Below are 26694 nucleotides of genomic sequence, written 5' to 3'. Positions count from 1 at the left end.
TGCTGCCCTTACCCGGTCTGGCCTATATGTGACTCCAGACCCACAGCAATGTGGTTGATTCTTAATTGCCCTCTGAAATGGCCTAGCAAGCCACTCAGCTGTAAAATCTCGCTACGAAAAGTCATAATAAGAATAAAACCGGACGGACCACTAGGCACTGGACACGACAACGGCAAAACACCAAGCCCAGTCGACCCTGCAAGGTCCTCCTTACTAACATCTGGGGACTTGTGCCAAAATTGGGAGAGCTGTCCCACAGACTAGTTAAGCAACAGCCTGACATAGCCATACTCACAGAATCATATCTTTCAGCCAATGTCCCAGACTCTTCCATCACCATCCCTGGGTATGTCCTGTCCCACCGGCAGGACAGACCCACCAGAGGTGGCGGTACAGTGATATACAATCAGGAGGGAGTGGCCCTGGGAGTCCTCAACATTGACTCTGGACCTCATGGCATCAGGTCAAACATGGGCAAGGAAACCTCCTGCTGATTACCACCTACCGTCCTCCCTCAGCTGATGAATCAGTCCTCCTCCATGTTGAGCACCACTTGGAGGAAGCACTGAGTGGTAGCAAGGGCACAAAATGTACTCTGGGTGGGGGACTTCAATGTCCATCACCAAGAGTGGGTCGGTAGCACCACTACTGACCGAGCTGGCCGAGTCCTGAAGGACATAGCTGCTAGACTGGGCCTGCGGCAGGTAGTGAGCGAACCAACACGAGGGAAAAACTTACTTGACCTCGTCCTCACCAATCTACCTGTCGCAAATGCATCTGTCCATGACAGTATTGGTAGGAGTGACCACCGCACAGTCCTCGTGGAGATGAAGTCCCGTCTTCGCACTGAGGACACCATCCAACATGTTGTGTGGCACTACCACCGTGCTAAATGGGATAGATTCAGAACAGATCTAGCAGCTCAAAACTGGGCATCCATGAGGCGCTGTGGGCCATCAGCAGCAGCAGAATTGTATTCCAGCACAATCTGTAACCTCATGGCCCGGCATATTCCTCACTCTACCATTACCAACAAGCCAGGGGATCAACCCTGGTTCAATGAGGAGTGTAGAAGAGCATGCCAGGAGCAGCACCAGGTGTACCTAAAAATGAGGTGCCAACCTGGTGAAGCTACAACTCAGGACTACATGCATGCTAAACAGCGGAAGCAACATGCTATAGACAGAGCTAAGCGATTCCACAACCAACGGATCAGATCAAAGCTCTGCAGTCCTGCCACATCCAGTCGTGAATGGTGGTGGACAATTAAACAACTAATGGGAGGAGGAGGCTCTGCAAACATCCCCATTCTCAATGATGGCGGAGTCCAGCACGTGAGTGCAAAAGACAAGGCTGAAGCGTTTGCAACCATCTTCAGCCAGAAGTGCCGAGTGGATGATCCATCTCGGCCTCCTGCCGATATCCCCACCATCACGGAAGCCAGTCTTCGGCCAATTCGATTCACTCCACGTGATATCAAGAAACGGCTGAGTGCACTGGATACAGCAAAGGCTATGGGCCCTGACAACATCCTGGCTGTAGTGCTGAAGACTTGTGCTCCAGAACTAGCTGCGCCTCTAGCCAAGCTGTTCCAGTACAGCTACAACACTGGCATCTACCCGACAATGTGGAAAATTGCCCAGGTATGTCCTGTCCACAAAAAGCAGGACAAATCCAATCCGGCCAATTACCGGCCCATCAGTCTACTCTCAATCATCAGCAAAGTGATGGAAGGTGTCGTCGACAGTGCTATCAAGCGGCACTTACTCACCAATAACCTGCTCACCGATGCTCAGTTTGGGTTCCGCCAGGACCACTCGGCTCCAGACCTCATTACAGCCTTGGTCCAAACATGGACAAAAGAGCTGAATTCCAGAGGTGAGGTGAGAGTGACTGCCCTTGACATCAAGGCAGCATTTGACCGAGTGTGGCACCAAGGAGCCCTAGTAAAATTGAAGTCAATGGGAATCAGGGGGAAAACTCTCCAGTGGCTGGAGTCATACCTAGCACAAAGGAAGATGGTAGTGGTTGTTGGAGGCCAATCATCTCAGCCCCAGGGCATTGCTGCAGGAGTTCCTCAGGGCAGTGTCCTAGGCCCAACCATCTTCAGCTGCTTCATCAATGACCTTCCCTCCATCATAAGGTCAGAAATGGGGATGTTCGCTGATGACTGCACAGTATTCAGTTCCATTCGCAACCCCTCAGATAATGAAGCAGTCCGAGCCCGCATGCAGCAAGACCTGGACAACATCCAGGCTTGGGCTCATAAGTGGCAAGTAACATTCGCGCCAGATAAGTGCCAGGCAATGACCATCTCCAACAAGAGAGAGTCTAACCACCTCCCCTTGACATTCAACGGCATTACCATCGCCGAATCCCCCACCATCAACATCCTGGGGGTCACCATTGACCAGAAACTTAACTGGACCAGCCATATAAATACTGTGGCTACGAGAGCAGGTCAGAGGCTGGGTATTCTGCGGCGAGTGACTCACCTCCTGGCTCCCCAAAGCCTTTCCAACATCTACAAGGCACAAGTCAGGAGTGTGATGGAATACTCTCCACTTGCCTGGATGAGTGCAGCTCCAACAACACTCAAGAAGCTCGACACCATCCAAGATAAAGCAGCCCGCTTGATTGGCACCCCATCCACCACCCTAAACATTCACTCCCTTCACCACCGGCGCACCGTGGCTGCAGTGTGCACCATCCACAGGATGCACTGCAGCAACTCGCCAAGGCTTCTTCGACATCACCTCCCAAACCCGCGACCTCTACCACCTAGAAGAGCAGCAGGCGCATGGGAACAACACCACCTGCACGTTCCCCTCCAAGTCACACACCATCCCGACTTGGAAATATATCACCGTTCCTTCATTGTCGCTGGGTCAAAATCCTGGAACTCCCTTCCTAACAGCACTGTGGGAGAACCGTCACCACACGGACTGCAGCGGTTCAAGAAGGCGGCTCACCACCACCTTCTCAAGGGCAATTAGGGATGGGCAATAAATGCCGGCCTTGCCAGCGACGCCCACATCCCGTGAACGAATAAAAAAAAAAACATTTGTCACAGAGGTCAGTACAGACGAGGAAGAGATTTGGCCCATCTAGTACATCCTTCCAGAGAAACCTGTGCTCCCTCCTTCTCTCCCATCACAGCATCTAATGGCCACTTAAATGCCTCCAGAGTTTTTTCTCTGCTGTCCCACGTGGGAAATCATTCCAGGTTTTAATTATTCTTTACTTGAAGAAGTATTTCCTGACATCAGTCCTCAACTCACTTTCTATCTTGTCCTGTAGTTATGTCGGTACCAGGGGAGATGCTAGAGGAGGCACAAGAAAAATCCACCTGTTTTAATTGTGTCGCAGCACCTTGTAAGGCAGCAGTGAGACCTTGTAATGGTACCGTGCTGCTGAAGCCTGGTTTTCCATTAGCCACAGCCCAAGGAGGTTTCTGCCTTCAGGATAAATTTAACTTGAGGGTCAAGTTGGGTCAAGATCCTGGAACTCCCTACTTCACAACACTGTGGGAGAACCTTCACCACACGGACTGCAACGGTTCAAGCAGGCAGCTCACCACCACCTTCTCAAGGGCAATTAGGGATGGGCAATAAATGCTGGTCTTGCCAGCGACGCCCACATCCCATGAACAAAAAAAAAATTACTTGAAATATTGCTCTGGATTCATCTTTTTTGTTCCATTTAGTATTTTGTGCACCCCAATAAGGTTCATTCACTTCCTTTCAAGGCTGAAGAGTCCAAAGGGTAGATTTTCATTTGGACCCCCACTGGCAGCCTGACGGGCATAGCATACCTAAGGTGCACTGAAGGGGGAAGAGGTGCCCTTGACGCACTTCCAACGCAGTGTCAGAGAGAGCCCTGCGGCTATACTACTAGCCAAAAGCATCAGAGCCCACTGACTACTGGTGAGCGTAATAAGCATGTGTATGGGAACAGCTCTGGTCAGAAAATATATCATTTTAGGAACAGAAAACAGCTATTTGCCAAACAGGCTCATTCAATTTTGATTTGATTTCAACTCCACCTAATCTTGAGCTCATTATATCTTAATTACCCCTTTCTCCAGAAACTCATCAAGTTACCTCTTGAACTTGTTTATGGCCTTCCCTGGTAACTGCTTCTAAATCTATCCTTTGAGCAAAAAATTCTTCCTAACTTACTCCCTTCTTACACCTATTTTTCTCATTTTTAAGCTGTATTCCCTGATATTTGAATTCAGTGAACAATAGGCCAAATCAGCTTTGTCAATCTCTTTCATAATCTTGAAAACATCAATTCAGTGATTGAGTTACATCGAAACTACAGCACAGAAACAGGCTGTTCAACTCAACTGGTCTATGCTGGTGTTTATGCTCCATATGAGCCTCCTCTGTCCCTATTTCAGCTAACCCTATCAGAATAACCTTCTCTTCCTTTCTCCCCCATGTGCTTATCTAGCTACCCCTTAAAGGCATCTATATTATTTGCCTCAACTACTCCTTATGGTGGTGCGTTCCATATTCTTACCACTCTTTGGGTAAAGAAGTGTCCCCTGAATTCCCCATTGGATTTATTACCGACTATTTTATATTTTTGACCTCTAGTTTTGGACTCCCCCACAAGTGGAAATATTTGCCCTACGTCTACCCTATGAAACCCTATCATTTTCTTAAAGACCTCTATCAGGTCACCCCTTAGCCTTCTCTTTTATAAAGGAACTCCAGTCACTTGGAAATCTTCACTTTTTCCCTCTCTCTATACCATTAGATAAGGAGGTTCCACAACTTGTACATGAGTATGTCCCAGACAATTCGCCATCTATCATGGTCTGTAATGTTACATTTATCTGTACAGCAGGGGCTGCTAGAAAACTTCAAAGATAAATACTCCATTTTTTTTTAAGTTAAAAAAGCAGGTTATTTAAGAGGGGAGCATGTGAGCAATTTCATTTTTCAGATAAGTCTTTGATAAGTAAAGCAGCAACATACCCATACAGTTGTTGTTGTCATCCACAGTGTAGCCAAAGCGGCAGACCAGAGATCTCGCTGGAACAGGATATATGGGTAATGAGGCTGGTTGGTAAACAAATGCACTTGAAGTTTCAGAGTTTCCTGTTGATGAAGACACAGGGTACGTGGGATTGGATGGTCCATTTGCCAGGACGAGTGCAGCAGTCCTTGGCAAGCACAAGTATCCACCATTGTGATTAATGCATCTCATGTCCCCTTTACAGGCATCTGGGATGGTTTGGCACTCATTTACATCTGTGGAAATTTAAAAAACATATGAGAGGTCATGTTGACTTTGGCTCCTTGTCCCATTTTTATTCAATGTTTGCCTCCCTTTAGCAGCCGCTTGCCCTCATAAACCCACTTCAGCTTTCACAGCTCTTCGACCTTATTGAGTCACTGGGTGGTTGACACAGTGAGATCTGGCGATCCACCCCCCCTCCCTAATAAAAGATACAGTGATCAATAGACCATACTGCCAGCAGTTTGAGATCTGGAATCATGGTGACACAGCTCTAGTACTGAATTAGAGAGAAGGTGCAATGTGCAGGAAGATTTCAGCAACACAAACATTTGCTGCACTGTCAGAGTCCCATGCTTCGGTTGATATGTGAAACCGTGATCCCATTTTCTGGTTCAGACGGAGGTTAAAAATTCCATAGCACTATTTGAAGAACAGAGAGTGCTGCTGTGTCCTGGAAAACATTTCTCCCTCAAGGTCTCAGCCTTGGCTCAGTGGGTAGCACTCTCGCCTCTGAGTCAAGAGATTGTTGGCTCAAGCCCGACTCCAGAGACTTCAGTACATAATCCAGGATGACACTTCACTGTAGTACTGAGGAAGGTCAGAGGTGCCATCATTCAGATGAGACACTATACCAAGGCTCCGAATGCCCCCTCGGGTGGATGTAAAGAATTCCACGACACTATTCAAAGAAAAACAGGGGAGTTCTCCTGGTATCCATCAACCAACATCATTATAACAGATTATCTGGTCATGAATCTCATTGCTCTTTGTGGGACCTTGCAGTGCTTCCCTACATTATAACAGTGACTACACTTCAAAAATACTTCATTGGCTGTAAAGTGCTTTGGGATGTCCTGAGGTTCTGAAAGGCGCCATATAAATACAAATCCTATCCTTTCCTTTCCTCAACCAATAGCCCTAAGCACAAATTAACTGGCAATTCATCTCATTGGTGTTTGTTGGATCTTGCTGTGTGCAAAATGATAGCCACATTTGCCTACCAACCAGCAGTCACTGCATTTCAAAATAATTCAATGTGGTGTGAGGTGTTTTGAGGTGTTTGCGAGATGTGATAAGATGCTACATGACCTGGAAAAGTAGCTGTCTCACCTCTGCATTGTCCAGTCGCACGGTCCAACCGATATCCATCAGAGCACTGCTGGAAATAAACAACACAAAACAAACCCTTTATTTAAACATATGTCAGAGCAAGCAGTGGATTCTCGTTTGCTCATTTCTTTGCATTCAACAGGCAACATTTTTCATGCTTTCTCTCATTTCCCGAGTCCCGGTAATTTTTATACTAAAATTCTGGTGCAGGCCAGGCTTTTAGTTGCTTAATTTTTCTTGCGGCGGTTTTCCAATGTTTTTTTTAATTTCCCCAATATGAAATGCTCAGCAGTTCGCGGCCTCCTTCAAGCAGTGAGATGGAACAGTGTGGGCCTTCAACGTTTCCACAACAATCATCAATGCTGCAGCTCTGGTGAATGCCACTAGTTACAAACAACTACAAAGCAGGAAATCACAACAGGAGGACAGAGCTCCAAAATGGTGACCAGTATCCCTAGCTGAAGGTGATTTCCCCCCCAGGAGTAAGACTGAAGCAGTGCTCCACTCAAATAAAAACGGCTGATACTCCTTATTTGTCAATCTTCTTCCTTCACAATTTTAGCAGACACCAATTAACCCTTTAGGGTGGAACTGACTATTGGCGCAGATCACGTTTAAGATGGCCATTATTCACAGATGTGGAGATGCCGGTGATGGACTGGGGTTGACAATTGTAAACAATTTTACAACACCAAGTTATAGTCCAGCAATTTTATTTTAAATTCACAAGCTTTCGGAGATTTTCTCCTTCCTCAGGCAAATGTTTCAAGATCTCGATCTTGAAACATTTGCCTGAGGAAGGAGAAAATCTCCGAAAGCTTGTGAATTTAAAATAAAATTGCTGGACTATAACTTGGTGTTGTAAAATTGTTTACAATTATTCACAGAGGCATTAATCCATTTCTTGTAAATGAGTTAGCGCCTGGGTTAAATCAGCACACACTGGAATGTAAAGCGAGTGTGTAAAGTGAACTCCAACAATCAGAGGGTCCACACTTTAGTGTCATTGCTTCAATTCGATTGACTAATCACCTGTTTATCATGTACAATGTTCTGATTCCCCAACCACTGGAAATGATCTTTCACTATTTACCCTCTCAATCCTTACAAAGTTTTGAATATTTCTACATACATGTCAAGCATTTGCATTTCACGCAGACAGCAAGCATTGTGAAGCCGTGATCCTTTTGTCTGCAAATACAAACAAGTATAAGTACTTCTCCCCGCTCTGACTCCCAGTACTGAACCCATCTCTGACCCCCAGCACTGCTCCCCACTCTGACCTCCCCCCCCAGCACTGCTCCCCGCTCTGAACCCCAGCGCTGCTCCCCGCTCTGACTCCCCCCAGCGCTGCTCCACGCTCTGACTCCCCCCAGCACTGCTCCCCGCTCTGACCCCCAGCACTGCTCCCCACTCTGACCCCCCCCAGCACTGCTCCCCGCTCTGACCCCCAGCACTGCTCCCCACTCTGACCCCCCCCAGCACTGCTCCCCACTCTGACCTCCCCAGCGCTGCTCCCCGCTCTGACCCCCCCCAGCACTGCTCCCCGCTCTGACCCCCAGCACTGCTCCCTACTCTGACCTCCCCCCCCAGCACTGCTCCCCGCTCTGAACCCCAGCGCTGCTCCCCGCTCTGAACCCCAGCGCTGCTCCCCGCTCTGACTCCCCCCAGCGCTGCTCCACGCTCTGACTCCCCCCAGCACTGCTCCCCGCTCTGACCCCCAGCACTGCTCCCCACTCTGACCCCCCCCAGCACTGCTCCCCGCTCTGACCCCCAGCACTGCTCCCCACTCTGACCCCCCCCAGCACTGCTCCCCACTCTGACCTCCCCAGCGCTGCTCCCCGCTCTGACCCCCCCCAGCACTGCTCCCCGCTCTGACCCCCAGCACTGCTCCCCACTCTGACCTCCCCAGCGCTGCTCCCCGCTCTGACTCCCAGTACTGAACCCATCTCTGACCCCCAGCACTGCTCCCCGCTCTGACCCCCCCCAGCGCTGCTCACTGCTCTGACCCCCCCCAGCGCTGCTCACCGCTCTGACCCCCAGCGCTGCTCCCCATTCTGACCCCCAGCACTGGTCCCCGCTCTGACCCCCAGCGCTGCTCCCCGCTCTGACCCCCCCCCCCGGCACTGCTCCCCGCTCTGACCGCCAGCGCTGCTCCCCGCTCTGACCCCCAGCGCTGCTCCCCGCTCTGACCCCCAGCGCTGCTCCCCGCTCTGACCCCCAGCGCTGCTCCCCGCTCTGACCCCCAGCGCTGCTCCCCGCTCTGACCCCCAGCGCTGCTCCCCGCTCTGACCCCCAGCGCTGCTCCCCGCTCTGACCCCCAGCGCTGCTTACCACTTTGACCCCCAGCACTGTTCACCACTCTGACCCCCAGCACTGCTCACCGCTCTGACCCCCCCCCCCAGCACTGTTCACCGCTCTGACCCCCAGCACTGTTCACCGCTCTGATCCCCCCCAGCACTGCTCCCCACTCTGACCTCCCCAGCGCTGCTCCCCGCTCTGACCCCCAGCACTGTTCACCGCTCTGATCCCCCACCAGCACTGCTCCCCGCTCTGACCCCCAGCACTGCTCCCCGCTCTGACCCCCAGCACTGCTCCCCGCTCTGACCCCCAGCACTGCTCCCCGCTCTGACCCCCAGCACTGGTCCCCGCTCTGAACCCCAGCACTGGTCCCTGCTCTGACCCCCACCACTGCTCCCCGCTCTGACCCCCAGCACTGGTCCCCGCTCTGACCCCCACCACTGCTCCCCGCTCTGACCCCCAGCACTGGTCCCTGCTCTGAACCCCAGCACTCCTCCCCGCTCTGAACCCCAGCACTCCTCCCCGCTCTGACCCCCAGCACTGGTTCCTGCTCTGACCCCCAGAACTGTTCAGGCTCTGACTCCCAGCATCCCACTCTGGCCTCCAGTACTGTTTGAATGTTATGCCTAAACTCCCACTACTTAAAGTGATCAAGAATTATGTCGCTGGTTCCCAATGCTGCATTCTTTCAAAACTTTGACATCATTTTCTTTTTGACCTACCTCAACTATTCACACACGGGAACTATGTCGACCTGCGAACAGGACACTGTCAGCCCTTCATTCTTTCCCTTGCTTACCAAGCCCCTTTTTAAAAAAAATTACATTTACTTCAGTCAGGCTCTTGTAAGATCATCTTTCAAGAGTTTCTTAGCAGTAATTACCGTGAATGACACAGCTGAATCAGCCTCCTGAGCCCGTCCGGCTCTGATCTGCAGCACCGTCAGTATCAGTACGGCCAGCATTCTGTAACATAATGAACACAGAGAAAATGAATGATGCACTACGATAGTGATTCGACCATTCATTCATTCATTCCCTCCTACCACACACACGCCCACACCCCCCCACACACACACACAAACCCGCATCCCCATCCACAGACAACCACCCACCCACCCACACACACAACCACCCACCCACCCACACACACAACCAACCACCCACACAGCCACTCTCTCTGTGGACCTGTGTAATGTTCTAGTTCACAAGATCAGAAGATTGTTAAGGACGAGGAAGGCCATTCTGCCCATCTCAGTTCATCCACCCCGAATGATCCTAAAGTTTCCCCCACTACTTCTGGGATTATTCGGAAGTGATGGCAGATGTTGAATATGCTCACCTATATTTGTAAACAATTTTACAACACCAAGTTATAATCCAACAATTTTATTTGAAATTCACAAGCTTTCGGAGGCTTCCTCCTTCGTCAGGTGAATGTTGTGGAAATGAAATCCTCGAACCCTTCGCATTTATAAATCACAGAACAATGCCTGGTGATTACAGACAGTCTTTCCAACTGCCCGTTGCCACGGCAATCACAGTGTGCAGACAGAGAGGTGTTACCTAAAAGGCCACCGAATATACAAACCACCAAAAAAAACAGAGAGAGAGGCAGAGACATAGAAAAGACAGCAAATGTCCCGTTATATTAAAAACAGATAACATATGTTCGCTGGTGGGGTTACGTGTAGCGTGACATGAACCCAAGATCCCGGTTGAGGCCGTCCTCATGGGTGCGGAACTTGGCTATCAATTTCTGCTCGACGATTTTGCGTTGTCGTGTGTCTCGAAGGCCGCCTTGGAGTACGCTTACCCGAAGGTCGGTGGCTGAATGTCCTTGACTGCTGAAGTGTTCCCCGACTGGGAGGGAACCCTCCTGTCTGGCGATTGTTGCGTGGTGTCCCTTCATCCATTGTCGCAGCGTCTGCATGGTCTCGCCAATGTACCATGCTCTGGGGCATCCTTTCCTGCATGGTACATTGGCGAGACCATGCAGACGCTGCGACAACGGATGAAGGGACACCGCGCAACAATCGCCAGACAGGAGGGTTCCCTCCCAGTCGGGGAACACTTCAGCAGTCAAGGACATTCAGCTACCGACCTTCGGGTAAGCGTTCTCCAAGGCAACCTTCGAGACACACGACAACGCAAAATCGTCGAGCAGAAATTGATAGCCAAGTTCCGCACCCATGAGGACGGCCTCAACCGGGATCTTGGGTTCATGTCACGCTACACGTAACCCCACCAGCGAACATATGTTATCTGTTTTTAATATAACGGGTCATTTGCTGTCTTTTCTATGTCTCTGCCTCTCTCTCTCTGTTTTTTTTTTGGTGGTTTGTATATTCGGTGGCCTTTTAGGTAACACCTCTCTGTCTGCACACTGTGATTGCCGTGGCAACGGGCAGTTGGAAAGACTGTCTGTAATCACCAGGCATTGTTCTGTGATTTATAAATGCGAAGGGTTCGAGGATTTCATTTCCACAACATTCACCTGAGGAAGGAGGAAGCCTCCGAAAGCTTGTGAATTTCAAATAAAATTGTTGGACTATAACTTGGTGTTGTAAAATTGTTTACAATTGTCAACCCCAGTCCATCACCGGCATCTCCACATCACACCTATATTTGGGCATTGTATTCAAATGATAGGGTAATGACAGGAATACATCATCCAACATATTTCCCATCTTGATCGCCTCAGTGCTGCTGAATTCCTGGCATCCACCAGTGCCGGTGTGTCAGAAAGAGATTTAAAAATTAACGGGCCACATTGCACCTCAGGGATGCTGCACTTGTCAGGTGTCCCTGCAGGTTCCCCTCTCCTGACAGGAAAATTGGCCCTCACAACTCTTGTAGTGCACAATATTCCACCTATGGGACCATGAACACTTGGATTTTTTTTTTAAATAAATTTTTTAAAACTTACATTTATGACATCTCTCAGCAAGACTTCTTGATAATGAATCACATTATGTCAGTAGACATACCATCATTTGGGGCACAGCAAGCTCCCACAAACAGCCACGAGGTGAATGACCGTTTAATTTGGTTTTACTAACACTGGTTGAGCCAACTCACTTCTCTTCAAATAGTGCCACTGGATATTTAACATCCACCTGAACCACTCAAATAGGCAGAAAGGACCTTGATTTAATATCTCATCGATGGGCAAGACCTGTGGCAATCCAGTGCTCCCTCAGTACTACACTGAAGTTTCTTGACTATGCACTCAAGTCCTAGAGTGGGACGTGAACCCACAACCTTCTGACTCAGAAGCAAGAGCGCTACTAACTGAACTAAACTTTTTTTTTATTCGTTAATGGGATGTGGGCGTCGCTGGCAAGGCCGGCATTTATTGCCCATCCCTAATTGCCCTCGAGAAGGTGGTGGTGAGCCGCCTTCTTGAACCGCTGCAGTCCGTGTGGTGACGGTTCTCCCACAGTGCTGTTAGGAAGGGAGTTCCAGGATTTTGACCCAGCGACGATGAAGGAACGGTGATATATTTCTAATCCACATCGCCCCATTTGGTCAGATGTTCTCAACAACTTCAGTGTTCTTTTAAAATGTTTTATACAGTTGTTCCAGCCCAGGGAGGAGACAGCCTTGTCGTTTTTAACTGTGCCATGAGAGGAAATGTGCATGTGTGCACACAAACACATTCACACATGCACAGACACAAGTACATAAACAGGCAGACACACAAACACAGCCTTGCCCATGTGTGTGTGTGTGTGCATGTGCATGTACACACACACACACACACACACACGCACACACACACGGTATATGGACATGCGGAATATTTTTGTAAGTTTATAAAGTGAAGTTTTATGTCACTGGTGGGCCTCATATGCACCTCCTGGCTTATTGGAAAATCATGGGTGCATTGCCTGTGATTTTCAGTCCATTGAAATCAAGTCAGCCCTCCTTTGCGTGAGGCCCTGCCAATGACAGAAGATCAGGCAAATTTCACCCGTAGTTTTACATAAATTTTGATTCTGTTTTTAATTCTTTTAATTTGGAAAGTTTCCATTTGTAGCTAATTACTCTTCTACAATGGGCTCATATAGTAAGTGCAGAAGGAGCATCGAATTCAGGCCATTGGCTGCGTATAGTCTGGTGCATCATGGACTTCACCCAGCCTAAAGAATAAAGATACTTTTATAACCTTATATTCTATATTGAGCAACCTTATCAAATAACCTCGTTGGTATAACAACACCAACAACTTGCATTTATATAGTGCCTTTAACATAGTAAAACGTCCCAAGGCGCTTCACAGGAGTGATTATCAAACAAGATTTGACACCAAGCCACATTAGGAGATATGAGGACAGGTGATCAAAAGCTTGGTCAAAGAGATAGGTTTTAAGGAGTGTCTTAAAGGAGGAGAGAGAGGTAGAGAGGCAGAGAGGTTTAGGGAGGGAATTCCAGAGTTCAGGGCCGAGGCAGCTGAAGGCACAGCTGCCAATTGGGGAACACTTCCATAGTGTCAGCAGTTCATATTCCACAAACCACTCCATTATTTCCATTTGTACATACCCTTAGAAATGTCAATCCTTTTCCTAGTCAGCTGTTCACCCAGCTCTCTCTCTTTTTTTTTGAAGGTGTTCATTATCATAGTTTTAATAGGACACACAATCTCATGGGAAAATTATCTATCTCAGCCTTGAAAGTTCCATTTGTCCCAGCATCCACAGCCTTTTGGGGGAGAGATTTCCAGATTTCCACTAACCTTTGTGTGAAAAAGAGCTTCCTGATTTTGTTCCTGAACGGCCCAGCTCTAAATTTAAGATTATGTCCCCTTGTTCTGGATTCCTCCATTAGAGGAAATAATTTCTCCATATCTACCCTTTTAACATTTTATACACCTCGATCAGATCACCCCTCAATCTTCTGTACTCAAGGGAATACAAACCAAGTTCACGCAACCTGTCCGGTATAATTCTGCTGAATCTGCGCTGCACCCCCTCCAAGGCCAATATATCCTTCCTAAGGTGCGGTGCCCAGAACTGAACACAGTACTCCAGATGGGATCTGACCAAGGCTCTATACAACTGAAGCATAACTTCTTTCCCTTTGTATTCTAGTCCCCTTGAGATAAAGGCCAACATTCCATTAGCCTTTTGATTACCTTTTGTACCTGACTACTGGCTTTTAATGATTTGTGCACTTAAGACTCCCAAATCTCTCTGTTCCTCTACAATCCCTAGTTTTTCACCATTTGAAAATACTCCGATTTATCTTTCTTGGGTCCAAAACAGATGACCTCCCACTTGCCCAATTTGAACTCCATTTGCCATAATATTTCTCGCTCTCTTAATTTGTCTATGTCCCTTTGCAACTTCCTGCTCCCATCTGCTCTATTTACTGTCCCTAACTTAGCATCGTTTGTTAACCTTATGTTCTCCAGTTAAATAACCTGCTTGTAACCATTTCAATTAACATTTAAAAACAACTGGAAACAATTATTCTCTCAAATGTCTTTTCTCTAATGAAACCAATACATGCGCAACGTAGGAAACTATTAATGCTGACCAACAGCTCCAAACACAATCCTGAACATAGACCTCATGATACACAAAGACAAGGCGTTAGACTGAAAGTGCAGTGGGAATACTGGCTCGTCTTTAACTTAAGCTGCAAGTATACCCACCATTCCATCTCTTTTATTGCAGGAGGAAAAAAACTAAAATACAATTTGCAGCAGTAATGAATATAAAAATTATTAAAATTAATAATTTTATTGTTAATGTCAACGAGGCGGCCAGGGCTCCCACCAAGAAATAGGCAGGAGGCTGATTAATATGTTTACATAGGGCTCCTATAGCATACACAGGACCCCGCTGTAATCCTGATGTCCAAACATGTGGCACTCACACTACGCAATCCCCAGCCCTCTCAAACTGAACGGAACCCGGCTAAACCAACATTCCTCAAAGGGAACAGTGGAGGCCACTCAGACAAGGCCATAAGACAGGTTTTGGATGGATTCAAACCCAAATAGACTGAAAGTTCATTGCAGATGGAAGCTTCAAAATGTATAGTGGGAAGAGGGCTGGAATCAATCATTTACCCCAGTTCTTATGCTCACTACTTGAAAGAAAAAAAAGAATTTGCATTCATATAGCGCCTTTCATGACCTCAGTGCTTTACAGCCAATGAAGTACTTTTGAAGTGTATTCACTGCACATCAAAATGATAAAGCTTCACCAATTTGTTTCTCTTAATTGAGAAACATAGATAAAGGGCTAAGGTTCATAGTGCATGACATCGCCAAGATTGAAAAGAGTAGGATAGAAGGTGAGATGTAATCAAGTAGCAGTGATTAAGTAATACCAAACTTGGGTTTTAAAAGATTGCAGAATGCAGGAGGAAAAAAGAACGAGAACTTGCATTTATATAGCACATCCCCAGGACATTCAAAATGTTTCATTTGCGGTGAGTTATTTTTCAAGTGAAGTCACTGTTGTGCTGTAGGCAGACGTGGCAGCCAATTTGTGCACAAAAGCAAATTAGATGAATGGCCACTTATTATTTTCAATGCTGTTAATTGAGAGAGGAATGTTGGCCAGGACACTGGGAGAACTCCCTGCCCCTCAACAAATAAATGGACAGATAAAGGTACACTCTGGGCAATATCAAAAGAGTAACAGTAAACCAAGAGCTTTAGACCAAGAGAGAGGTTGGTGGTTAGGAGAGAGGGATAACTTATTACACAAGTTTTCCCTGTATCTGGGCCAGGAGAAATTAGTTGAAAGAGCCACCCAGATATGGGCGCAGTATTCAAGCCTCGGATGAACATCATCAAGGTATTTAACATTATCGGGGCTATGTGATTAGCTATAGTCCATTAAAGGTTGCTGAAATATTCCATTTCCCGGGTGTGTGTTTGGGGAGTGTGTGAGAAAGTTGCATTTTATTTGGTTTCGTTCTGTTACAATAAGGGAAATTATATTATTAGATTAGCCACTTGAATTGTATCACATGCGCATAGTGTGTCGGCAAAAAAAGCCAATAGTCATCCCAAACTGACACCCCAGTAGAATGATCCAATAGCTGCAAGTACTCAATTGTGCCTCCTGTGCTTTTTTTCCCCTAGGTTAACATTTTTGTACCAATTTATTCAGTCACAGACAAGATAAACATGGTGCTCAATGTTCTCTTTTTTTGTATGTTGACACCCCTCCAACACACTATGTTTCCAGACATTATTCTCTTCCAAATGTACTTGACACAACAACATACATTTTTATATTTCAGGGAGACATCTTAAAACAGATTGAGGAAGACAAAACAGTCGACCTTGAGCAGGAGGGGGAAATGGAGATGGTTAAGGTGGAGGGTGGGGGAAGCAGAGGGTTTTGGGGAGCAGGATTTTTGAAAGCAGGGCGGAGTTGTTAGGGGGGGGGGGGCGGGGTTGCTCCAGAGGATAGAAGTGTCGCAGCTGAAGAAGCGGCAGAGAGAGTGGAGAACAAGCAATGACCCTGTGCCAGAGGAGTAGAGGATTCATGTGGGAACAAGGCTGGAGGAGATCACTAAAGTAAGGTGAGGCAAGGTCAGAGAGGGATTTGAAAGGGAAGATAAGAATCAATTTCTTGGAGCTGGAGGAGCCATTAGAGTTTAGAGAGGAGCAAGTGACAGGATTGCCGGACTTTGAATGAGTTGTAATTTGCAGATGGTTGAGGCTGTGAAGGAGAACATTACAGAAGATGACCCCAAGGTGATAAAAGTGTGAGGTAGGGTTTAGGGAGCAGTAGAGAAGAGATAGGAGTGAGGGCAATGTTACAGAGGTGGAAGAAAGTGGTGTTGTTGACAGAATAGATGTGGAGGAGGACGTCAGTTCATGGTTGAGCAATGCACTAAGTTCTATATCTCCTGATATAGGCTGAAGTGCCAGAGGCACATGGGTGCAGGCAGGACCTGAAGAGGATGGCTTTGGTTTGCTAGCATTAAGCTTGAAGAAACTATAGCTCATCTGGATCCTAATGTCAGATAGGCAGTCGGACAGTGTAGCAACAGCGTTTGGATCGGTGGAGGAGACAGAGAGGTTAGTGTACACATGGAAGCTGAGTCCATGCTTTGGGATGACAGAAAAGGGGTTGATGAAGAGGAAGGAACACAGGATAAAGCCCTGTAAACCAGCAGTGACCATATGAGCAAAGAAGAAACCATTGGGAGTACGCAGTTTCACAACATATAACCTGTAAGGTTTGTGTTGAGGAATGAAGGAGCAGAAGCAGGAGAGAGCAGTGAGATGAAGGTGAACTGCAGAGGAGAGACAGTGGAGCACAATAGAATGGCCAAAGGTGATGAAGGCAATAGAGGGGATGTGAAATGAAACAGGAAGCCATGGACATAGCAACACAGGATGTTGCTTGTGCAGCCTCAGTGCTGTGGATGGGGTGAAAACCGGATTGAAGTATTTCAAACAGCGAGTGGTAGGAGAATCGGGAGCAAAATTGCCAAACAATGTCACATTCTAAGGGGTCGATTTTCACCCTGTTTTCGGGTGGGAACGGCATGATGGTGATGAAAATGGAGGTAAAGAATTTGTTGCCCCAATCCCTTTGCCATTCCACCCTGTGCCATTTTGACCGGGGCCCAGACATAAGCAGCCAGAGCTCTTGAAAGAGGCGGAAGTCTCGTTAAATCATACAAATCAGACGATAATAGGACCCCAATACCATTTTCATGAACTTTAGCATGGTGACTGCTTATTGCTGGAGCTCCCCAGTAGTATTGGGCAGGACAGGCTGGAAACGACCAGTTTCAGCACTATTTAAAGGCCACTCACCTACAAGCACTCTGGTATCTGTCTGGAGAGCCAGAGGAGCTTTTTCTGAGAATGTTTCTTTTGCTGAAATTCTGCTACATTTTGCAACTGTTTTGTTAGCACATGGTGGTGCTTGGTTTACTGTAGGATGGGAGTGGTATAGGCCACCCGTTAATGGATGAACAGGAGAGTCAACAGCAAAAAGTGGGGGGAGCTCAGGGAGGAGGACTTGGTCATTCAAGGAGTCAAGGAAGGAGGAGGGCTGCTTGCTGGTGTCCTTACACTACTTATAGGGTCTACAGGCCCAGAGTGAGCTACTGAACGTCAGGAAGGAGCAGCATAGGAGAAAATTGTGCTTCTCACGAGAGGCTAAATCAGAAATCTCCAGAATGGTATAACAGGAGCAGCAGCCCACCAGTACTGCTGACACTGCATTCATTACCTGTGGTACTTAAGGTCACCACAGCCCTGAATTTCAATGTACCAAGGTCATTCCAGGCTGCAACTGGAGACATATGCAATATAAATCAGGCTGCAGTGTATTCCTGCATAGAGCAGGTTGCAGATGGGCTGGCTGATGATTTCATTGTGTTCCCTATGGATCTCAGGAGCCAGCAGGAAAGGGCAGTGAGGTTTGCAGCCAGTGCAGCATTCCCACATGTACAGGAGAACACCGAGTCCACACATGTAGACAGCAGGATCCTGCCAACGAGCCTCGAGCCTTCATGAACTGCAAACTGTTTCACTCCCTTAATGTCCAGCTGGGTCTGTGACCACCAGCAGTGGTTCATACAAGCATGTACTCGCTTTCCAGGCAGCTCTCGCATTGCCTACGTCCTGCTGCAGTCCAGCATTCCCCCTCTCTTTGACGAGGAATAACATGTCAGAGGCTGGCTGCTAGGAGGGCAGGGATACCCTCTCCAGACTTGGCTGATGACCCCGCTCTGCATCCCATGAGGAGACCAGATAGGGCAATAGTCACGGCTCAACCAGATCCATCAATAGGGATCCTTAAACCATGATTCTCCTGCCTGGGGTTTTCCTACAGTACAGCCCTGCGAGAGCATCAAGGATCGTGGTGGTGTGCTGCCTCCTGCAGAACTTTGCCGTGCAACGAGGAGAGCTATCACTGCCAACAGAAGAAGGAGGAAGCAGGTATGCTGAAGAATGCAACTGCCATGGGACATCTCCAACATCAGCCTGCAGCCAGAACTGTATGCCAACAACTCATTGAACACCGCTTCTCCTAAACTGCTCCTTCCCTCACTCCTACTACCCTCCCACATTTCCTGTCCAGATCCCCGTTTCTCCAGGGCTTCCGTGGATCTCCTGCCGAAATTAGGGTGATCGATCTGGAGACACCTCCCCACCGTGCAAATTCAACCCCTTGGTTTCCAAGTTACTGCATGGTTTTGGCTGGAGTACGAAAATGGAAATACACTCTTGAACTTAAAGGCTGAATTTTCCAATCCGGTGGGAATCCTGGGTCAGGCTTGTTTGTGTGTTGGTGATGGACTCCCAGTGGTATCTGCACTACTATTGGGCAGCAGATTTCAGGTGCAGGAGGGAGGTGGAAATGGCCGTCGTCCAAAGGAAAAAAAATAAACATTTACTTTAATTTTTAAAAAATCTCCCACCTTGTCTATTGTCCATAGTTCTGTGATGGATTGCACTAGGTTACACTTCCCTTTGAATTGGAACCGTTTCAGCCCCATCTTTCCCCAACCCCCAATTCCTAACTCCCCCTCTGTTATCTTAGTAACATTGGATGCCAGGAATGCTAGGTCTCCCTGATGCCCAGTATTGCTAAGGCTCTAGTAACAGGAAATCTGTTAAATGATGTTTTCCCATCATTAACCTCTCATTAGAATACATTCAACCAAGTATAGTTGGATGTATTCAGCCTTTACCATCACCTGCAGTAAGGAATCCCAGGAAAGGCAACTGGCTGTACAGCTGCCTGGTTCATTTCCTGTCCCCAAACCTCCCAAAAATCCATCCCTTTCTTAAAATGTAGATATTTATTAGATGCACAGGACTGAAGTCAAAACACCATTGTTTCTTTATTAAAAGTCTACAATTTAAAGCATGTAGACCTTCATTCTGAGCATAGGCAGACATAAGTACAAGGGACCATGTTCTGTTTTTGTCTATACATGAGTGTACATGCCCTGTGTTTCTCAGTCATGCTTCCAATACTGCCTGGCCATTGCCTCAGGATGGACCAGACTGTTTGCAACCACGGCATCTGATTCGACCCCGAACTGAGCTTGCGACCCCATGTACTCTCCACCTCCGGAACATTGCCTGCTGCCGCCCCTGCATCAGCCCATCTACTACCGAAACTTTCATCAATGCCTTTGTCACCACCAGACTCGACTATTCCAATTTGCTCCTGGCCGGCCTCCCATACTCCCCACTCTGTAAATTTCAGCTTATCCAAAAGCCTGCTGCCCACATCCGCGCCAAGTCCCGCTCACCTCTCACTCCTTGTTGACCTACATTGGCTCCTGGTTCTTCAACGCCTCCAATTTAAAATTCTCATCCTCATGTTCAAATCCCTTCAAGGCCTCACCCCTCCATATCTCTGTAACTTCCTCCGGCCCTACAACCCCTGGTAGAACTCTGTGTTCCTCCAGCTCTGGACTCTTGTGGACTCAGATGCCCCTTTCTCCCGCCATTGGCGGCAGTGCCTTCAGCTGTCTAGACCCCATACTCTGGAATTCGCTCCCTTAACACCTCTACCTCTCCATCTCCTTCTCCTCCTTTAACACCTCCTTGACCAAGCTTTTGATCACCTGTCCTAGTATCTCCTTCTATGCCTCAGTGTGTCCATTTTTGCCTGATTATCGCTCCATGAAGTGCATTGGGACGACTTTCTACGTAAAAATCACTATATAAACGTAAGTTGTTGTTTCAAATAGTATTCCAACCAAATCAGATGCACTTGGTGACACATTTCTCAAGATACTAACAAACAAGAACCCATTACTACAATGTCACTGGCAATATTGATGGATCTTACAGCCTGGCAATCTCATCCCTCATGCAGCATAGTATTACTGACTAGTCTCATTTCAGTTTGTAATCTGAGACATGTGTGTGCGGAAGTGGGGAGGAGACTTGTTTTGTTCCGAACTACTGTCACTTTGATGGGTTCCAAGTTCATGGAGAATACAGAGCTTTGTAACAAAATGGTCATTATAAAAACTGGAGTGGTTGAATATTCATATTACAAGACTTGAAGTGGAATTTTTTCACAGCTCAATAAATCCAGAGATAATGCCAGAAAAATTGAAAATAACTAATGTTCCAATTTTTAAAAACAGTCAGAAGCATGATCCTGAAAACTATAGGTGGGCTAGCTTGAAGAAGAAAAATAGAACTACTATAACAATTTAAGATGAGTAAAGGCAATAATTCCAAACTAACCCATGTTTAAGAAAAGGCAAGTCAAACCTCATAAATGCATTGGAATGATTTGAGGATGTAATAGAATGACACTAATATAGTGGAAATTATTTATTTTGACTTGAGAAGTCATTTGATGAGGTGAGGTTAGTGGCTACATCGAAAGCCTTTGGAATAAATTGGATAATTAATTGGCTAACTAACAGAAAGCTAAGCATAGAAGTCAATAGTTCTGATTCTACGTGGACAATTATGACCAGCAGAATACTCCAGGGATCAGTTCCTTTAGTTTTGCCATTCAGTCTATACATATGATAAAAGTCAAGCCTGTTACACCTCAAAGTGCCAGCTCTTAAAAGTGTCTTACATTGAAGTATCACACTTAGAAGTGTCACATATGCAGATCTGATTGGCTAAAGTATTAAGTAAATAATCCAATTCTTCTTAGATATGGTGCCAGATGACTGAAGAATTGCAAATGTTACACCCTTGTTCAAAAAAGGGTGTAAGGATAAACCCGGCAACTACAGGCCAATCAGTTTAACCTCGGTGGTGGGGAAGCTTTTAGAAACGATAACCCGGGCATGTGTGGATTAATAAAGGAAAACCAGCACAGATTTGGCAAATCGTGTTTAACTAACTTGATTGAGTTTTTTGATGAGGTAACAGAGAGGGTAGATGAGGGCAAAACGGTTGATGTTGTGTATATGGACTTTCAAATGGAATAAAGGGGGCAGTGGCAGCATGGATACAAAATTGGCTAAGCGACAGGAAACAGAGAGTAGTGGTGAACGGTTGTTTTTTGGACTGGAGGGAGGTGTAACAGTGGTGTTCCCCAGGGGTCGGTACTAGGACCACTGTTTTTTTTGATATATATTAATGCCTTGGACTTGGGTGTACAGGTCACAATTTCAAAATTTGCAGATTACACAAAACTTGGAAGTGTAGTAAACAGAGAGGAGGATAGTAATAGACTTCAAGAGGACATAGACAGGCTGGCGGAATGAACAAACACATGGCAGATGAAATTTAATGCAGAGAAGTGCAAAACGATACATTTTGGCAGAAAGAATCAGAAGAGGCAATATGAACTAAATGGTACAATTCTAAAGGGGGTGCAGGAACGGAGAGACCTGGGGGTATATGTGCACAAATCTTTGAAGGTGGCAGGACAGGTTGAGAAAGCAGTTAAAAAAGCATATGGGATCCTGGGCTTTATAAATAGAGGCATAGAGTACAAAAGCAAGGAAATTATGCTGAACCTTTGTAAAACACTGGTTCGGCCACAATTGGAGTATTGTGTCCAATTCTGGGCACCGCACTTTAGGAAGGATGTGGAGGCCTTAGAGAGGGTGCAGAAAAGATTTACCAGAATGGTTCCAGGGATGAGGGACTTTAGTTACGTGAATAGACTGGAGAAGCTGGGGTTGTTCTTAGAGCAGAGAAGGTTAAGAGGAGATTTGATAAAAATGTTCAAAATCATGATGGGTTTAGATAAAGTAAATAAAGAGAAAGTCTTCCCATTGACGGAAGGGTCGACAACCAGAGGACACAGATTTAAGGTGATTGGCAAAAGAACCAAAGGCGACATGAGGAAAGACTTTTTATGCAGCGGGTAGTTATGATCTGGAATGCGCTGCCTGAAATGTGATTGAAGCAGATTCAATCGTGGCTTCAAAAAGGAATTGGATAAATACTTGAAGGGAAAAAATTTTCAGGGCTACGGGGAAAGAGCGGGGACATGGGGACTAACTGGATTGCTCTTACAAAGTGCCAGCACGTGCTCGATGGGCCGAATGGCCTCCATCTGTGCTGTAACCATTCTATGATAAAACAGCAACAAAAATCACAAATGATACAAAAGATAGGGAACCTACCAATCAACAAGAAATAATTTGATGCTTAAAGTTGGTGACTTGTTGAAAAGATTGCCAACATTATAGGAAATATTGACTTAGCTGAAGAATTCACAAGGGATGAGGCATTGATGTACATGTGGTGCTTCAGTGGAATATCTGATTTCAATGGTGGGGAAATTAGTTCTTTTTTATTTTGCCATGATTGTTGAACTACAACTTACACCCCTCACAGCTGTGTTTTCTATCCAATACAAGTGGCAGTGAAGAAATCATTATTGCTAACATGCAATCTATATTATATCAAATACACCTGAACACAAATATTGAACATCCTTTGAAAAAAAAATCCTCAACTTTCTCCACAGCAGATAAATGGGACTATTATATAAACTTGTTCCATAGGAATTGTTTCCATGGTTTTTACTGTGGTGTGGAACATTTGAGTATTGCGGGCTGATTTTCAGGAAAAGTGGTTGCACAATTGTGTATTTAAAAGTTTTTTTGGCATTAATTTCGTTGGTCGCACTAGAGGATCTTTACATTGAAAGAGAAAGAAGAAACTTGAATTTAAATAGCACCTTATCACATCCACGAGATGTCTCAAAGCATGTTCCATCGAATGAATTGGAAATGCAGTCGCTGTTGTTATCTAGGCTATCATGATGTGGAGATGCAATCACAGCAACCAAGTTGCATACAGCAAAGTCCCACAAACAGATAGCCTAAGCCACGGTCCAGTGGATCGTTTCATTCTATCACTTTTTAAAGTAAAGAAAGACCATGGGAGGGCATGTGATGTAACCATTAAGCCAAAATACAGTGAAAAAAGCTTTACTATTTAACCCCTGGGGCCTCTACAAATGACCCAGATATTGGGCAGGCAAAGGCAAACTCCACCTTGTGAGGCTTGAGGGCTCCCCTATGGGAATGGTCTGAGACACTGACCCAAGAAAAGTATCTGGAGTAAAACTCCTCATCCTCTGACTCTTTCTATTAACTTAGGGGTTCCTCAAAACTCTGTCCTCTCTCCCTCACATCAATGATCTGCTCCAATCACCATCCATACTGCCTAGTCTTTTTCTGATGATTCATCAAATTCCTTCAGCCCTCATATTCTTAACACTCATAACCTCCGGTCCTCTCCCAATGCAACAGCTGAATCTCCTCCAATCTCTTCAAAGGGACAATGAAAATTTTGTTTCTTTCAATTCTTCGAAGACAATTTCTTCGCAACTCTCACAAGTCTAATCAAAACCTGCCACCTCTTAATTTTGATGACTCCACCCTTACTCCTCCTTCCTCTATCTACATTCTAGATCCCTTCTATTTCATCTAAGCTCAAGTAGAACTCACACATTTCCTCTATAGTGAAAGCTGGCTCCATGAAGTTTGGTTTCCTCTTTGGTGCCAATCATTTTTTTCCCCTCAATAACTCAACTCTCTATAAAGCTCATCCATCCAAGATTTGAATACTGTTCCATATCTGGGGAAGCTCTAACATCTCTGTTACACTTTCGGACAAGATGAAAGAAAATCCTTGTCATCTGATAGGTGATCCTTCTCTCATCTCTGACTCTGTATGCCTTTCTCTCTCACAATTTTTTTTTCTATTTTAACAATATTACTATGCTTCTCTGAAATATCCTCTCTTGTTTCTTTTAGGCTGCAAATAAACCATCCTACACATTCTTCCATCTCCCTGTATCCTCACTTGGTGGAATCAAAGACGATTGCAAAATGTCTTCCCAGATCTCAAAGCTGAGGAACTCCTTACCTCCTTCAGTCTTTCATTGCTCTTCAATCTTCAGGCTTTAAAAAGCCAAGCTTGGCATCATCTCATCACTGCTTGCAGATTTATCTCCTCTCCTTGTATTCTTTTGGTAACTTTCTGCACTATCTGCCTCCATGCTTTCAATTTAAAAAAAAACCCTAACAGCTCTAGTAGTAGAGTTCTGGAACCCAAAGTTGATACGCCTGAGTTGGAGTGCCAGCCTCTGCTCCATTCCCCCTCAATAGCTGAATTTGGAAATTCTCAAGTCAGTAGAAGGAGCACTTCTCAGCAATGGGCCACTCCACCTCAGGGGTGAGGAAGCACTTTCAGGACTAGTAATACCGCACCAAGCATTCAATAATTGTTAGGACCCTAAAAAATACAATTAACAAGTGGTTCTGTAGAAACCCTTGACCTAATTCATCCCAGCCTCCTGGTTGAAAAAGGGAGCACTGGGACAGGTCATAGCTATGGGAATATTAATATATATTTGTTCATTAATAATATATAACCAAATACAACATTTGATGCTTGTTTTACATGAAGAGCAAGTTAAAAACAATCTATGCAAAGAATTTCATTATTCAAAAATGTCAAACACAATGTAATGTCCAAGGCTCAAAATATATCAAGCCGATTAAAATTTTTAAATAAAGATTTCAAAGATTTATGGTCTGCTGCAGATGTAGTACAAGTAGTAAAAATTGTGGCCTGTTTTGGAGAATGATTTTGTAACAGAAGTACCATAAATCTGTGGCTTTTGCTGGAAACATGTTTTTCTTTGTTCAAGTGAAAAAGATTCACTAATTGTGTTTAATCATTATCTGGTAATCTCTCAATTATCCGGATTAAAATCTAACACCATGGGATTACTGTGAGTTTGACATATAACAATAAATCACCATTTCATCACATCCCTGCTTTGCATACATTTTCCATGTAATGTATTGCTTTACAGGAGGGAATCGTACTTAAAATCTTCTGAGTTGACTAACTGACCCTCCTGTGTTCACCTGGATAATGAGGTGTTTTCAGCAATTCATTGCAACCATATAGATTAAACCTACCTGATAATTCCTTTCAAGTGTTGAGTATTCCTGAGAAGTAGAATCAAAATCCAGGGGACTGACGTTTGGTAGAACTGTTTGTATTTCCTTTTCTCTCTAATAAGCCCCTGTGAACTTCATGTAGCTGCTGGATTTGAACTTGTAAAAAGCTGATGGTCCTTTCCACATAGTTTGCCCTTATCTCGGAGATACTGGTCTCGAAGTGAGCAGCACCTGGTTTCGTTCAAGCCCCCCTCTAATTCAGCATTAAATCAATTGGACAAAGAATGCTAAAAATGAACACTTCGCTCTCTAAGTACGTTTAAAAATGCAAATGGGGGCCTGTGTGTTGCTGACAGCTGGTTTAGATTACAGAGCACCAACTGGCTTGAGTTCCCACAACCAGCTTGTGGATCTTGGCAGTTTAGGGCTCCATACTTAGTCTTCCTGGAAAGGCTTGAGACCTTCAGCGTGTTTAAACTGCAAAGTCTGATATGTTATTGCTTTTACATGTTAACTCATGGGGCCTGAATTTGTATTAAATTAAAATTAACTGAAAATGGTTTATGGAAAAGTGCCAACACACTCTGATGCTTGCTATGAAAACCACTACCAATTCAAACAGGATAATTTGTTCAACTTTTTTTAATTTATGGAAGTCTAGGGGAAAGTTAATGCAGCTTTTACAAGGGATGAGGGAGGGTTGTGCAGTGGAAAGGAGTGTTAGTGGCTACACATTGCGGTGTGTAGAGAGAGAGATCCAGTTCTCATCCTGGCTACTGTGGGACTGTGGCAGCCACATTGTAATTTTTCATCCTCACAATAAAATAAAACTGAAACAGTCTCCAGTTTAGGCATCGCGATGAGCAAATCTGAGGTGTTTTGGTGAAGAGCCCAGTTTGGAGAGTTAGGAAGTTCTGACTACTGTCAAAACACAGTTATGCAGTTGATGAATTTTTAATTTTTTTCTCCCACTTGCTGCTCGTTTCTGATACAGCAAGAAATAGTAACTAGTGGCCATTCATAAATAGTGTCAATGGTTCCACTACTAAAATATATTAGCCTAGAAATTACTGTTTGCAACTGAGCTTGCTTAACTCATCCATGTAACATCCCTCTGCTATTTCCACTGAGGCGTTAACCCATGAAGATGTTAAAATAGCAG

The 26694-nt window shown here is 45.7% G+C and overlaps 1 protein-coding gene across 1 annotated transcript in view; it reads right to left on the bottom strand.

Annotated features, from left to right (window-relative positions):
• Positions 1 to 25819, bottom strand: part of fbln5 (fibulin 5) — a 105415-nt gene extending 79596 nt beyond the window's left edge. The window contains exons 1-4 of the mRNA XM_067991980.1: positions 25551 to 25819; positions 9548 to 9629; positions 6364 to 6412; positions 4989 to 5264 (exon numbers count right to left, since the gene is read on the bottom strand). Coding sequence (XP_067848081.1) covers positions 4989 to 5264; positions 6364 to 6412; positions 9548 to 9628 — 406 coding nt within the window. The 5' untranslated portion in view covers position 9629; positions 25551 to 25819. The remainder of the gene's footprint in view (positions 1 to 4988; positions 5265 to 6363; positions 6413 to 9547; positions 9630 to 25550) is intronic.
• Positions 25820 to 26694: the final 875 nt, after the last annotated feature.

Source organism: Heptranchias perlo, chromosome 10 (genome assembly GCF_035084215.1).
Source record: "Heptranchias perlo isolate sHepPer1 chromosome 10, sHepPer1.hap1, whole genome shotgun sequence".
Classification (NCBI taxonomy): domain Eukaryota; kingdom Metazoa; phylum Chordata; class Chondrichthyes; order Hexanchiformes; family Hexanchidae; genus Heptranchias; species Heptranchias perlo.
Note: the sequence above shows the minus strand (reverse complement) of the source record. Positions and strands in the feature narration are given on the sequence as shown.